The sequence below is a fragment of the Orcinus orca genome, chromosome X, assembly GCF_937001465.1.
Source record: "Orcinus orca chromosome X, mOrcOrc1.1, whole genome shotgun sequence".
NCBI lineage: Eukaryota > Metazoa > Chordata > Mammalia > Artiodactyla > Delphinidae > Orcinus > Orcinus orca.
Window position 1 is genome coordinate 46,993,163 of NC_064580.1, and position 13,419 is coordinate 47,006,581.

At 49.9% G+C, this 13,419-nt stretch overlaps 1 protein-coding gene and 1 long non-coding RNA gene across 8 annotated transcripts in view; one reads left to right on the forward strand and one right to left on the reverse strand.

The window, feature by feature from the left end:
* Positions 1 to 13,419, forward strand: part of LOC125963005 (uncharacterized) — a 406,444-nt gene that overhangs the window by 234,031 nt on the left and 158,994 nt on the right. The gene's annotated exons all lie outside the window — the stretch shown is intronic.
* Positions 1 to 13,419, reverse strand: part of IQSEC2 (IQ motif and Sec7 domain ArfGEF 2) — a 76,097-nt gene that overhangs the window by 37,004 nt on the left and 25,674 nt on the right. For 2 of the 7 annotated variants that reach the window (XM_049704573.1, XM_049704575.1), the window contains exon 3: positions 2,341 to 2,436. The exons of 1 other annotated variant lie outside the window; for it this stretch is intronic. In XM_049704573.1, the coding sequence (XP_049560530.1) occupies positions 2,341 to 2,436 (96 nt within the window). Of the gene's footprint in view, positions 1 to 2,340; positions 2,437 to 4,214; positions 5,102 to 13,419 lie in introns of those variants that run through there. 4 more of the 7 variants (XM_049704574.1, XM_049704576.1, XM_012539328.3 and 1 more) reach the window with 4 other exon arrangements.

Consider the following 13,419-nt stretch of genomic DNA (forward strand, 5'->3'; position numbering starts at 1 on the left):
ATTTATGGTAAGTTTTTATATCTAACGGGGCAAGTCCCCCCTCATTGTTCTTCTTTTTCAAAATTTTCTTAGTAATTCATGGGCATTTACTCTTCCAAATGAACTTTAAAATCCAATTGCACAATTCCCAAAGAAAATACCACTGAAATTTTAATGAGAAATACATTGAATCTTTTGATCAAATTGGGGTAAAATGTCATTTTAAACCATATTGAATTCTTCCCATCCAAGAATAGGATATGACTCGTGATTTATTCAAGTCTTATAGCCTTTGACGAAATTTTAGTTTTCTACAGAGAAGTATTTTAAATTTCTTATAAATTCGTAGGAATTTTATCTTTTTTTTTTGCTATTGTGAATGGGAATCTTTTTCTATTATGTCTTCTAATTAGTTATTGATGGTATTTAGAGAAGTTGATGGTTTGGGTGTATATTTATCTTGTATCTACCCATCTCACTGAATTTTCTTATTAGTTCTAATAATTTTTCCTTTTATTCTCTTTGATTATCTAAGTAGACAACTATATCATCTTCAAATAATGCTAATTCTGACTCTATTTCTGATATTTATACCACTTATTTCTTTTTTTAATCCCAATGATTAAAACTTCCAGAAAACACTGGTTAGTGACAGTGATAGTAGTCATCCTTATTTTGTTCCCAAATTGAATGGAAATTTATCTAGCACGTCATTGTTACATTTGATGATTGTTTTTGGTTTCTGATAAAAATTCTTTCCAAGTTAAGGAGGTTTTCATTCATTCCTAGTTTACTGTACTAGTTATCTATTGCTGTTTAACAAATTACCCCAATGCAGCAAGAGATAACTAAGGCACTAAGGGTTTTTAAATCAAGAATGGATGTGTGATTTTGTCAGATTATTTTTTCAGCATTTATGGAGATAGAGTAAAAAGATTGTAAAACTATTAGCATAATCAATTACAATAACAGCTTCCCTAATGTTGAACAATCCCTGCACTCCTGGGACAAACCTTCACTTGTCACGATACAGTCTTCTTTTAATATACTGATGGATTCAGTTGGAGAATCTGTAATTTAAAACATGTGTTGCTCTATTAATATGTGAGGTTAGACTATAGTTTTCCTTTTTTTTGTCTAAACCTGTCCAGTGATACCAGCCTTCTAGAATGAACTAGGAAGCTGTCCATCTTTTCCTATTAGCTGATCTTTCAATATTGGATAGAACTTCCATGATACCTGAACTTCCATAATACCAGCTGGGCCTGGTACCATTTCTGAGGAGAAAACTTTGACCATCTTTTAAACTTCTTCTATACTGTTCCATTCTATTCAGGTTTTCTGCCACTCCTTAAGTGATTTTGGTAATTTATATTTTCCTAGAAAACCACCCATCTCATCTAGATTTTCACATTTATTGGTATAAAATTACACAAAGCATTTTCTTATGACTTTTTCATATACTCTGAATCTGTGGTTAAATCCCCTTCATCATACCTTATTTTACTTATGTTTTCTTGCCTTTTTCTCAATCATAACTGCCAGAGGAGGGTCTGTCTAGTTTGCTGGTCTTTTCAAAAAACACCTCTTAGCTTATCAAACCTTTTGTTTTCTATTTCATTAATTTCTGGTTTTATATATAGTAATTACTTGATTCTGCTTTCTTTTGGTTGTTCTTTTTCTAGAACTTTCTAGACTCTTGATCAGAATAATTAGTTCATTTAAACTGTCTTGTTCTCTAATAAAAGCATTTAAGACCACAAACTTTCTTCTGGGAACCCCCATTGTCATATCCCATAGGTTTTGATCTATGACATTCTCAATTGACATTTATTCTAAATAGTCCACAAATTCCATTCTTATTTCCTCTTTAACACAAGTATTTTTAAACTTTCAAATGGACCTAGCCTTTTTGCCATTGCTATTAATATTTTATTTCATTGCATTATAATCAGAAAATGTAAAATGTGTTTTCAAATTAACTTGGAAATAATCTCCTTCCCCAAAAGTATAAGCAGATTGTTCTCTCTGTCTAAACACCCTTCCCCATCCTATCCAACTGACAAACTCTTACTCATCCTACAAAACAGCTCACATGTTATATATTCTAGGACCAACCACTCCCACTTCGGGGGGGAAGGTATCTAGAGAAGGATTTTTAAGGAAGGACAAGCTACAAACAGGCTGTGAATGTCTTCTTTGGTCTTCTGGCCTGGTCCCCCAGTCACTCTCCTCACACGCTCAGACACCCATTCCACAGTCACTCCAGAGGCTAGAGGGAGATGGGGGAGGGGCTGGCAATGATATTGATATTTGTCTGGAGGGGTGAGGGATTGGGGGAGGGGTGGGTCTAGCTCTTACCTGCTCTCTGCCAGCCTGCCTGAGGGGGTAAGCTTCATGGAGTCAAGGACCTGAGTAGGACAGCAATACTGGTGTAGAGTATGAGACGCTGTGGACCTGAGAGACAGCAAGAGACAGAGAGAGAAAGAGAGACAGAGAGAGAGACAGGGAGGGAGGGGAGAGGCAGGGTGGGGAATGGGGACAAGGAGGCGAAAGTGAGTGGGGTAGGGGAAAGGGAAAGACTGGGAGGAATGGGTGGTGGAGGATAGGGAATGGAAGAGGAGGGGTGGGAGGGAGGGAGGGAGAGGGGGAAGGCAGGAAGGAAGGAAGGAAGGAAGGAAGGAAGGAAGGAAGAAAAAAAGAAAAAACCACAAAGTCAAGAAAGAGAGGACGGCACTCGAACCACAAACAGAACACAACGACAACAGGGGGCAGCAGAGACGAAAGAGCTGGGCTGGGCCTCCTGTGTTCCAGGTGACTCCGTGGGGACCTCGGCCTCAGAGACACTGGGACACCACAGTAGGGAAGGGGGAAGGGAGCCCTCCTCACACCAGACGCCACGGGTAGGGAAGAGGGAAGAGGGAAGGGTGGATGAAAGAGAAAGGGAAAAGGTGTATGGGGGGGTTCCCCCTTAGAGAAGACCCCTCACAAGAAAGGAGGGAGGGATGGGGAGAAAAGAGGCTCTGGGTCCAAAGTGGGGGAAGAACCCAGGCCAGGGCGGGGTGGGGGTGGGGGGGTGCAGGAGACACTGGAGGAGGAGAGGGAAAGAGACAGAGAGAAACCGAAAGAGACAAGACAGAAAAGGAGAAAGACAGAGAAGGAGGAAGACAGTGAAAGGGCGAGACAAAAGACACAGAGAGAAGACGGGGAGAGGCAGAGAGTGCCAGAGCAAAGGACAGGAGAGGCGAGGGCGGAGGAGAGCTGACAAGGTCTCAGTGGTCTTGGTGACAGGATGGGACTCGGGCTGAGTGGGCGAGTGGGGCCCAGCGAGCCAGAGGACAGGGTGGTTCTTTGCTTCCAAGGCCAGTGCTGCGCCCCCAGCCTGGGGCAGGGCCCAAGCTCCGCCCCCCAGCGCTGTGCTCCCACCCTTAGCGTGGGGTCCAAAGGCCCCTCTGCCTCCTGCTTCCCACGATTAAAGTCCAGAGAAGGGGAAGGGGGAGGAGAGACAGCAGGGTAGTGAGGCCGAGGGCCCTGTCCCTGCCCTACGCAGCACAGGGCAGATACTGGGAGTGAGTGCCAGGTCAGCCAGCCCCTGCCCCCCACGAGCCCCTGAAGGCAGGTTGTGGTCAGGGCCTGGCCATTCAAGAGCCGAAGTAAAGGCCGGGAGATGTGGCTGCAGGCCAGGCCAGCTGCCCACTATCTCGCTTGCTGCGAATTGGAGAGGATGCCTAAATCTTAGAACCTTAACAGAGAATCCTGGAATCTGATACTCTTCTTATCAGAGCCTCTGGAATAATTGTCATCAGCAGAACGACTGTTTCTCAAGTGCCATCTAAGTGCCAGTCACTGGCCCAAGTCCTTGACTCATTAAACCTGAGACTCAGAGACCCTTAGGCTGCTGGAATGTTGGTATCAGAGAGTCTCAGCTGTTGTGGACAGCCCCGCAGCACCAGGCTAGGAGCCAGGGCAGCCACCAATCACACCCCTCACAGGCCACCGACTGCGCTGCTCAGGGCTCCAGGGTTCTTACAGAGCTGGGCACCCAGATGCCCCTGGGCTCACCCACTTGAGCTGGCTCCCTCCCCCAAGCCAAAGGCCTCCAAGAATCCAAGAGGAGAGCCAGGAACCAGGAAGCCAGGAGGCTGCTGAATCAGCAGCCCAGGGACCAGGTCCAGGCCTGGGCAGGAAGGGAGGGGGTCGGGCTGCAGGGTTGGGGGTGGGGGCCAGGTTCCTACCTGCTACTCCTGCCGGGGGGCTCCATGGGTCTGGACCTGTCCCGAGGGCAGGCCCCCTGGCCAGGGCGGTGCCTCCACCGCTGTTGCCACCCCCTCCTCCCCAGCCCTTCCCTAGAAGGAGGAACCAAGGAGGCGGGGCCAGGCCTGCTGGGCTATAGGCCAGACTGCAACTGGAAACTTTGCTCCTTCCCCTGCTCCCCCAGGAGGGCTGGGAACTCCTAGTACGAGGAAGCAGCTTTGAGAGCTTGAAGTGACTCCTCTCGGCCAAACCTCAGGCTGTGCTCACTATATGCACCTCTGTTGGAATCTCCCCAAGTACCCTGTCAAGTACATGTCACTAGCCCTATTCTCCCGAAGAGAAAATTGAGATGTAGAAACATTAAGTAACTCGGCACAGGTAATAGAGCTAGTAAGTAGCAGAACCCCAAGATCAGGACCTGGTTTGGCCATTCCCAAATCAGGACTCTGTCCCCTTGGCCATATTGCTGCCCTGTGAATACAGAAACCTTTCCATAGAAGCTTTTCACAAACATTTTCATCTTCCACAGAGTTAAAGAGACTCTGTGTGGTGGTTATGCTGGGATGCTCCAGTTCAAGTAAAATTCAAATCACCCATCTGGGGAAATCAAGATGAGGGCCCAGCCGATTTCTTGACCATTGCAATAAGCTCTCACTTTCTTCTGCGTTGTTTTCTGAACTGGCTAAGAGAAATGCTCCCTGAAGAGAAAAGCAAAAATCAGAAGACACGCCATTCACAATCTATAGGCTGTTCTTCCAAGGAAATTGGCCCACCTGATTTTACAGACGGGGAGAGGGGAAGAGTCTTACTAAAGTTCATACAGCCAGTCAAACTAGAATCCCCATCGACCTACCACAGTAATCTCTCTCTCCTCCTTATGTGGGGGGCTGGAGAAAGGGGACAATTTGGAGGATTTGAAGGGTGTGGGGTTCCTGAAGAGTACCCCAGATCCAGCTCAGAGGGCTCCTGTCCTTTCACAGCCCCAGAGCCCAGGCCCCTGGCTGTTCTGAGCAGAAGGCAGCCCTGGGAGGGGCCAGGGGGCCAGTGATCTAGAAGGAATAGGAGTTGACAGGCAACAGGCCAGGCTTCCTGCCTTCCTGCCTTCCTGCCTCCCTGCCGGGGCAGCTGGTTCCTCTCAAGAAAGCCAAAGCTGCTGAGAGAGATAGGCCCTATGGACCACCGCAAAGTTGGCATCTATGGGCTCTTCATGGCCTCTTCTCCCTCTGCCCACCCCCTAAAGCCCCTTGGTCTTCAAGGCTCTGGTCTCAGCCCCTGCTTTTCTTTCTCTCTCCCTCAGCAACTCTCTTGGCTCTTGTGGCAGCCACACCTTGTGCCCATTTGCAGTTATTGTCCTAAGGGTGGCACCTGTGGCCCAAACCTTCACCTTGGCCTGGCAGAAGTTGAGAGACAGAAATTCTAGTCCTGGCCCTAAGGCTGATGCTGTGTGACCTTGAGCAAGCCCCTTCCCCTCTCTGGTGAGGCAAAGAGCTTACATTTTGGTGCCTGGCAGAGCTGGATACAAGTCCCAGCTCTACAACTTTTCAGCTGGGTAACCCCTCTGAGGCACGGTCTGTTCATCTATAAAAGGTGAGTGGCAACTCCTATCTCACAGGTTCTTGTGAGGTTTCAATGAGACACATATGCACATGCTGAAAAGTCTCAGTCTGAGCCTGAGAGAGTATGATCCTTCTCCCAGGGAGGTACGGGAGACTCTTGGGAAACCTGTTTATTTCGGGCAGGGGAAGATTTCTAGGAAGATACCTCTTCATCTGGGCCACTCTTGGAATTCAGGCATATCTGGGGCGACTCATGTGATAACCCTCTAGGGGCTGAAGGGAAGAAGGAGCGAAGGGTGAGGAGCCTGACCCAGCCGCAGGGCACTGGCAGGGCCTTCGTTCACTTACACTACAGATCCTGTGAGCCAGGCACTGAGCTGGGTGACAGATACGGCAGTGACTAAGGGCAGTCAATATCCCGATCTCATGGAGCTCATATTCAAGTGAGAGGAGACAGACATTATTCAACCACTAATGGAATTAAGCTGGGCAAAAAGTGGAGGTAGTGGGGGAGAGTGTTCCAGGCAGAGGAAACAACTTGGGCAAAGGACCTGAGGTGGTATTTCCAGGAACTACAAGGAGGCCAACGTGGCTGAGTGGAAAAAGCAAAGGGGAGATGAGCGAGACTGGAGATGTAGGCGGGGGCCCAATCATGCAGAGCCTGGAGGTCCTGATAAGGTTTCAGTATTTATACCAAGAGGAATTTGGAAGCCTGTGGTTCACGGATAGGCCTGGGGCGGGGAGTGTCTCTGAAGCCCCTAAAGTTGTATGAAAAATATGAGTGAGTATGAGTGCATTTCCGGGGAGAACATTGCTTTCATTAGATCCTCAGATGGGTTTGTGATCCCAAAAGGGCAGGGAAACTCCTTATATGAGTCCATTCACTAAGTGCTGACTATGAGCTAGTGTCAGGCATCCCAGGACCTTCTGTGAGCTGCCCCTCCCCACCACTTCCCCGTGGTCTCAGCCTCCCCCCACCCCACCTTCAACCTGTGCTCCACCCAAACAGAAGCGCCTACAATTCTCTGCCACACTCTGCTGTCCGCCCTCACCTTTGCCTCTGCTCAAAAGACCGTTCCCCACCACCCTGCCCCCAGTGCCACCTCCCCACCTCGTTAGCTCCCCCTTGTTCCTCACAAGTCTGCTCAGAGGTGGTGCCCTCTGGGAACCTGACTCTGGGATCCCTCCCCTGTGTCCTTCCCACCCTGCGTTTCTCCAGCGCTGTCTATTCACATGCCGTTGCCCCTTCTGGTCCAGGAGCTCGGTGGGGACAGACACCATGTCTTATTCATTCCAGTGTCCCCAGCATCCGGCACAGGGCACCTAGTCAAACAGGTCAGCAGGTATTGAGAGACAGACAATCCACACTGAGGTAGAGGCTGCAAGATGGGCTGCTGGACACTAGAGGGCACTGTGGCCACTGGAATCCTGGCCTGCCGCTGGCACTAGCCAGGCTGGCCCAGGCTGGCCCCTGGGATCAGGCAGGCGGGGAAGCATGGAAACTCTGCTCCTGGGTCCTGCAGCTCCTTGGCTCTGGGTCTAACTGACCGGGGTCCCAGTCCCAGCTTCCCAATTTACCTTCTGCCTCCTTTCCAGATTATCTCTCATGACAGTGCCATCCCACTGCAGATACAGTTACAGTTCTTCACGAATGCAAGTACCAAACACTGCTCCACAGCCCTGGCACACTTTTTTGCTCTGTCTGCAACACTCTCCACTTCACCTCACACACACCCCCACCCCTCACCAGGCTAACTTCTACTCATCCACCAAGTCACAGTTTAGATGTCAGCTTGGAGAAGCCTCCCTGACCCTCAGGTTGTGTTGGGTACACTTCTGAGGTTCTCCCACAGCACCCTACACTTCGCCTGTAATTGTCTGTTTCCTTATCTGCTTTCCTACCAGATGGTGAGCTTCCTCAGAGCAGGATTCTATTATTCATCATTGTATCAACTGCATTTAGTTTAGCACAGTGCCTGGCACGTTGTAGGTACTCAAGAAATTGTCCCATGACTAAGTGGATGGATGGATGGACAGATGGATGGATGACCTCGGGCAAGTGACTCTACCTCTCAAGGTTTCAGTTTCCCCCTCTGTAAAGTGGATCCCATCACCCTTACTTGGCAGAGCTGCCAGGAGGATTAAAGATAAGGTGTGTGGAATGCTCCTTAACAGTACCTGATACATAGTACACATTTTCTGAATCAAAGCATTTATTAAGTTGAAGGAGGCTTTGCCCTGAGCCTGGGATGATCTCTCCCACTCAGGCTTACCACCTATATGTGGAAGATGGACTTAACAATAATAAGAAAACTATCCTTTTTATTAAAAAATAACAACAGCACCTGCTATGTGCCAGGCCAGAAGTAGGAGCTCCCTAAGGAGGTGGGCAGTCTCCAGTCTCAGCCAGAGGATGCAAGGCCCGGGCCGAGGTCAGAGCCATGGGCATTGCCCCTACATCTGGAGAACAGTCATTACGTGCACAGCTGGTTCCAAACTCTTTACTCATAGGTGAAAACCTGTCTAAGGTTCCCTCTGTAATTAATGTAAAAACTGCAGGGTTTGTATTAATGGAAAAGTGAGCTCGAGTGTCAAGTTGATAATATTGATAATGTGTGCTTGTAATTCTATACTGAAGATAACTATAAATTCAGTCACTGCACTAATAAAATGTGAAAATTCCTGAAACAACCAAGAACTTGGTAGCAGCTGTACCATGAGTAGCATTATGCCAGTTGTTCTGAGACTATGAAAATCACCGCACACTGGTGGCGATGGTAATATTCACTGTGCACTTAAAGGCTGTTTGGGCACAAAATAAGGGGAAAGTTTTAGATAAAACAGGGTATTTTGATGCAAGAGCATGGAACTTGAAAGCATAGTGAGCTAAGGTCAACTTGCATTAGAGTAGGAACCAAAACCTTGATGGACGAGCAAGCTTATAATCGTGGGCCTCTGAGCAGACTACTCCCCAGGCTCTGACCTCGCTTGTGAACACATAAAAGCTATGGGCACTGTAGAAGAAACACCAAGTCCAGAGTATTTGACCTCTACGCTCACCCACTTCTAGGAGAATCCACTCCCACCTACAGCCCCTTGCCACCTCGTTTACCACAGGATGGACAGAAACAGTGCTGTCCCGTGGGGGTGGGCCCTGAAGCTGGAAGGTCACATAGCTTCTAGGTTGGTGGCCACATCAGGCCACCTGAGAGCAGAGGAAGTCAGTCCAGAGAGAGGAGTCAGTGACAAAGAGATGACAGGGACCAGGCAAGTCATGAAAGATGGAGAGAGACAACGCATGAGCCAGGGAGATGCAGAGATGCAGAGAGAGAGAGAGAGAGAAAGAGAGAGCAATTTTCCTCCTTGACTTCTTGGTCCCACTTCCAGTTGGCATGAGGCCTGGCTATACGTCATTTACTGCTCTTAGATTCTGTGAGATGTAGCCTCACAATAGTCTCCCCCCCCCACCCTTTATTCTTGAGCGCGTTTGAGTGGGTTTCAGTTCCCTGCAACAAAGTGTACCCAGACTAAGACAAGGGAAAATTGGGGATGTAAGTGCAGGGCTTGCATAAGCAAAAACGCATAAAGAACACTTAGGTAGGGAGGGGTGAATGCAATTATAAAGCATTTGTGTTTGTTCACCCAAATGCTCCCTCATTTCCTGACAGTTGCGACCACAGATACATGCTACAGTCGCACACTCACATACACTGACATTCAGTGGACACCAAGACAAATGCAGCAACAACCAGATCTGCTTCTATGCAGACACCCTGCCGTGCATGGACACCCACCAGCACGCAGCGCTGCCCCTGCGTTCCTCACACCCGCACAGATGTGAAGCCACACCAAGAACACAGTGGTGCTGCCCGGGAGGCTTGGGCCAGGAACCGAGGCTCAGGCTCGACTGGGTTCTGAGCAGCCTCCCTCCCCAGCTGCCAAGTGACTCATCCCCAGGGCTGCTAATTAAAGCCAGGACAGAGGGGACAGAGAGGAGGGGAGGGAAAGAGAGAGAAGGCAAGTTTATTTTGGTGCCAATCAGGCATGCAGCCAGCTTAGGGGTCACCCACTTCCTGGGGCTGGGCCAGGCCGGGGCAGGGAAACACTAACAGGAAGGGGAAGGAGGACCCCCTTACCCCTTCTTGCCCCTCGTGAGCTTCCTGGAAAAAGGTAACTCCTTTGGGAAAATTACCCATCTCCCTCCCCCCCCACCTCCCTCCTCCTCCATCCCCCAGTCAGATTCAAGTTCTACCCCCTCCAGCCTCTTGTCCTTACAACTGGCTTCTCCTCATCAACGCACTCCCATTTGGGCTTGCCAGAGCTGGCTCATCGGTGTCTGTAGCCCGCTTCCATCTCCCCCATGGATCACCCAACACAGGCCTGGTACACAGGGAATGCTCTGCTCGTGCTTCTGGAAAACAACTGGGTTAACCCCGGTATAGCATGGTGACCGCAACTCTGATGGTCTGGATTCTGATCTGAGTTCTATGGGGGGGAGGGGGTAAATTATTTTAACTCTGAAAGCCTCAGTTTCCTCACCTGTAAAGTGACTAGAATATATACCCTATAGGATTATTGTGAAGATGAAGTGAGAAAACACAGGTAAAGTGCCCAGCATGGTGGCCAGCATATATGGGCTTTAGCTATCACCCAGCAAGTGCTGCTGCCGCTGATAAATTATGCCCTGCCTCAGGCCTGGGGTAGCAGCAATTATGCAGAGCTGAGTTCCAAGCCTGGCTCTACCACATAGGACCCGGGGGAACTCAGACAAGCCACATAAGCTCTCAGAGCATTGGCTCATATGTAAAATGGGGATTCACAATATGACACCATAAATTTACTGTAATGATTTGAGCCTGTCAAGGGGAGCCCAGCTCTCAGAAGTGGCTCCATGCATTGCAGCAGCGATTACTAAGGATAGCAGGAGGAGCGCAGACCTGTGGGGCCAAAGAAGCCCAGGAGCGAGGAAGCAGTCAGGGTGGACTCGGGCAGCCAGGGAAGGCACCCCAGAGTGCACAGGGCTGGAGTTGGACCCACCAGAGCCAGAGAGCATTCAGCAGGCGGTAAGTGACAAGGTTCCAGGAAAAGGAAGTGGTGGGAACAGAGAGCTGGGCAGGGCAGGCAACCAGGCTGCGCTGAACAGAAGGCAGCACGCAAGGGAAGATTTGGAAGCAGCTGGGGCAGCTCTGGGGACTGGCAGTGTCTGGACATGTGGATGGGGGAGCCACGGAAGGTCTGTGAGGTCTCAGCTACCCCAGATTGCCAGGAGGTCAAAACAAGAAAGAATCTTAGAGATTACCTAATCCAAACTCCCGTTGGACAGATGGGGGCACTGAGGCCCAGAGTGGGAGGCCTCCTCTGAGAACAGAGCCAGCGTTGGCTCCTCCTCCCACTTCTCCTCCCGACAGCAGCGGCTCCTGTTGCCATGGGGACGTCCCTGGCTCTGCGGGTGTCAGCAGCTCCCCCACCTCCTCCCTCCTTCCCTAGCAACAGGCCACCTCCTCTGGCTCTCATCCTTGCGTGCCTGTCAACCCCGGCCTGGTCCCCAGGGCCCCCAAGTTCCAGCCAGACCCTCACTGCAGCGGTAGCACCTCTAGGCCTGGGCTCCCTCCTCTTCTGGTGGCGGAGGTATCAGCCCCTCCTGCCCCTCTGTCTTCAAGTTCTGCACCTCTCCACATATCTCAAGCTTGACTGCCCCATAAATGACAATGCATTGGGTTAGGGGATGGCGGAGGGCACTACAATATGTTGAGCCACCATTTTATGCTGAGCATTGCTTTAAGTTCTCTCATCAACCCAAAGAAGTCAGAATTATTGACCTCATTTTACAGATGAGGAAAGTAAGGATCAGAGAAGCCAAGTGACTTTGCAAACAACACACAGCTAGGAAGCAGGCTCTGCTGAGAGCTAGTTTGTGACCTTGAGCCATCGCCAGTCCCTTTCTGGACCTGGATTTAAGGCGCCTGTAGGTCTGACAACTTCTCATGGATCTACAGGAAGTCCAGGCACCTTCCTCTGCCCACAGCCCTTTAGCAACACCAGCTGTTCAGCTCTAATTAGACTCCACACTTCCTCTGGCACCCCATACCTGGAAGCCCTCATGCCTGGGCCCTGCTACGGGGGGTTTTCAATCCACCGACCCTGCTCATTCCTTCCCATTCCACTTCCACAGCAGCCGAAGTCTAGCTCCTTTCCTTCGTGTTCCTTCTACCCTCCTAAACTTTCCCCTCCACACACACAATGTTTATTAGATGACAACCCTGGGGCTCCAGGGGGGAAAAAGATCTGTTCAAAGTCACATAACTAGAAAGCGACCTGGCCATAAATGGAACCCTTTGCCCAGATCCAGTTGCTGCCCTTTCTGTGCTACAGAGCCCCACCTCTCTCCTCCAGCCTCCCCCGGCTCCCACTGATGACAGAAGGTATCTGTGACCCAGTCCCGACCAGACCAGTTCTGAACTTTAACACTTGCTCCTTTCCTGCCCAGATCTGTTTTAGCCCGACTGACTGCCCCCACCCAGCCCCCCTCACCTCCGATGCCTGCTGGTTTCATTTACAGGGATGCCCTCCTTACACAGTCTGCGTGTCAGTTCTCCATGACCCAGCTCAGACACCACCTTCTCCAGGAAGCTCTCCCTGACCCCTAACTGAAGTGAGCTCAAGAATTCACATGCGGGTCCTGAGAGCATCCTCAGATGACCCCACCCAGCTCTGGTTCCAAGTTAAAGGACCTTCCCACCATATTTGCAAGATTTTGCCCCACAAGTGCTATTTTAGGCCCCTTCCACAGTCCAAGTTTGACCCTTGCTTCCACAGTTGCTGAGTCTGCAAGGTCCTTGTAGCCTCCTTGACTGTAGGTCCAGGGTGGATGTCGGGAAGTACATCTCAGTAAAACAAATACCAGCTTTGGCAGCAGACAGCCCAGGGTATGAGTCAGAGTGATGCCACCCTGCCCCATTTCTCTTATTTCCTTGGGCAAGGCACTGACCCTCTGTGGGACCTCATTTTCCTCATGTGTAAATCAGAGATCCCAATCCATGCCTAATAGGGCTGTTGTGAGCATTAAATAAGATCATATTCAGAGTTCTTAGTATGTGAGGAGCAAATGATAACTGCTATGATTACTAATATTAGGATGAGGATGAGGATGATTATTATTATCTGCAAGGCTGTCGAAAGCTCCTGCAGGGATGGCGTGGGCAGGGCTCTGGGCTTGGTGCCAGGCAGACCTGGGTTTGAATCCTGGCTCAGCCATAAATAAGTTGCATGGCTGTGGGCAAAACCCATAACCAGCCTGAGCCTCAGTTTCCTCAACTGTAAAATAATGATGATAAGGGCAGCCCAGGTTCCACCTACAGTGTCACTGGGAGGATCAAACAAAAGAAAGTCCCTGACAACTTCTCTAAGTTGTAAAGGCCCAACGTACATCATCATATGATTTATGATCATAATAACTATTAAAACCCTGAGCTATAGGTCCTAGGACCTCCCCTGTCGGGAAGAGCTAGAGACGCCTTCAGTCGCATTCCTTGACAAGTCTCAGGCATATCAACGGGGATGCCTGGGGGCCTGTGCTCAGAGTCAGCCCAAGCTGTCTTTCTCCAAACCCACAGTGGGGCACTGGGATCAG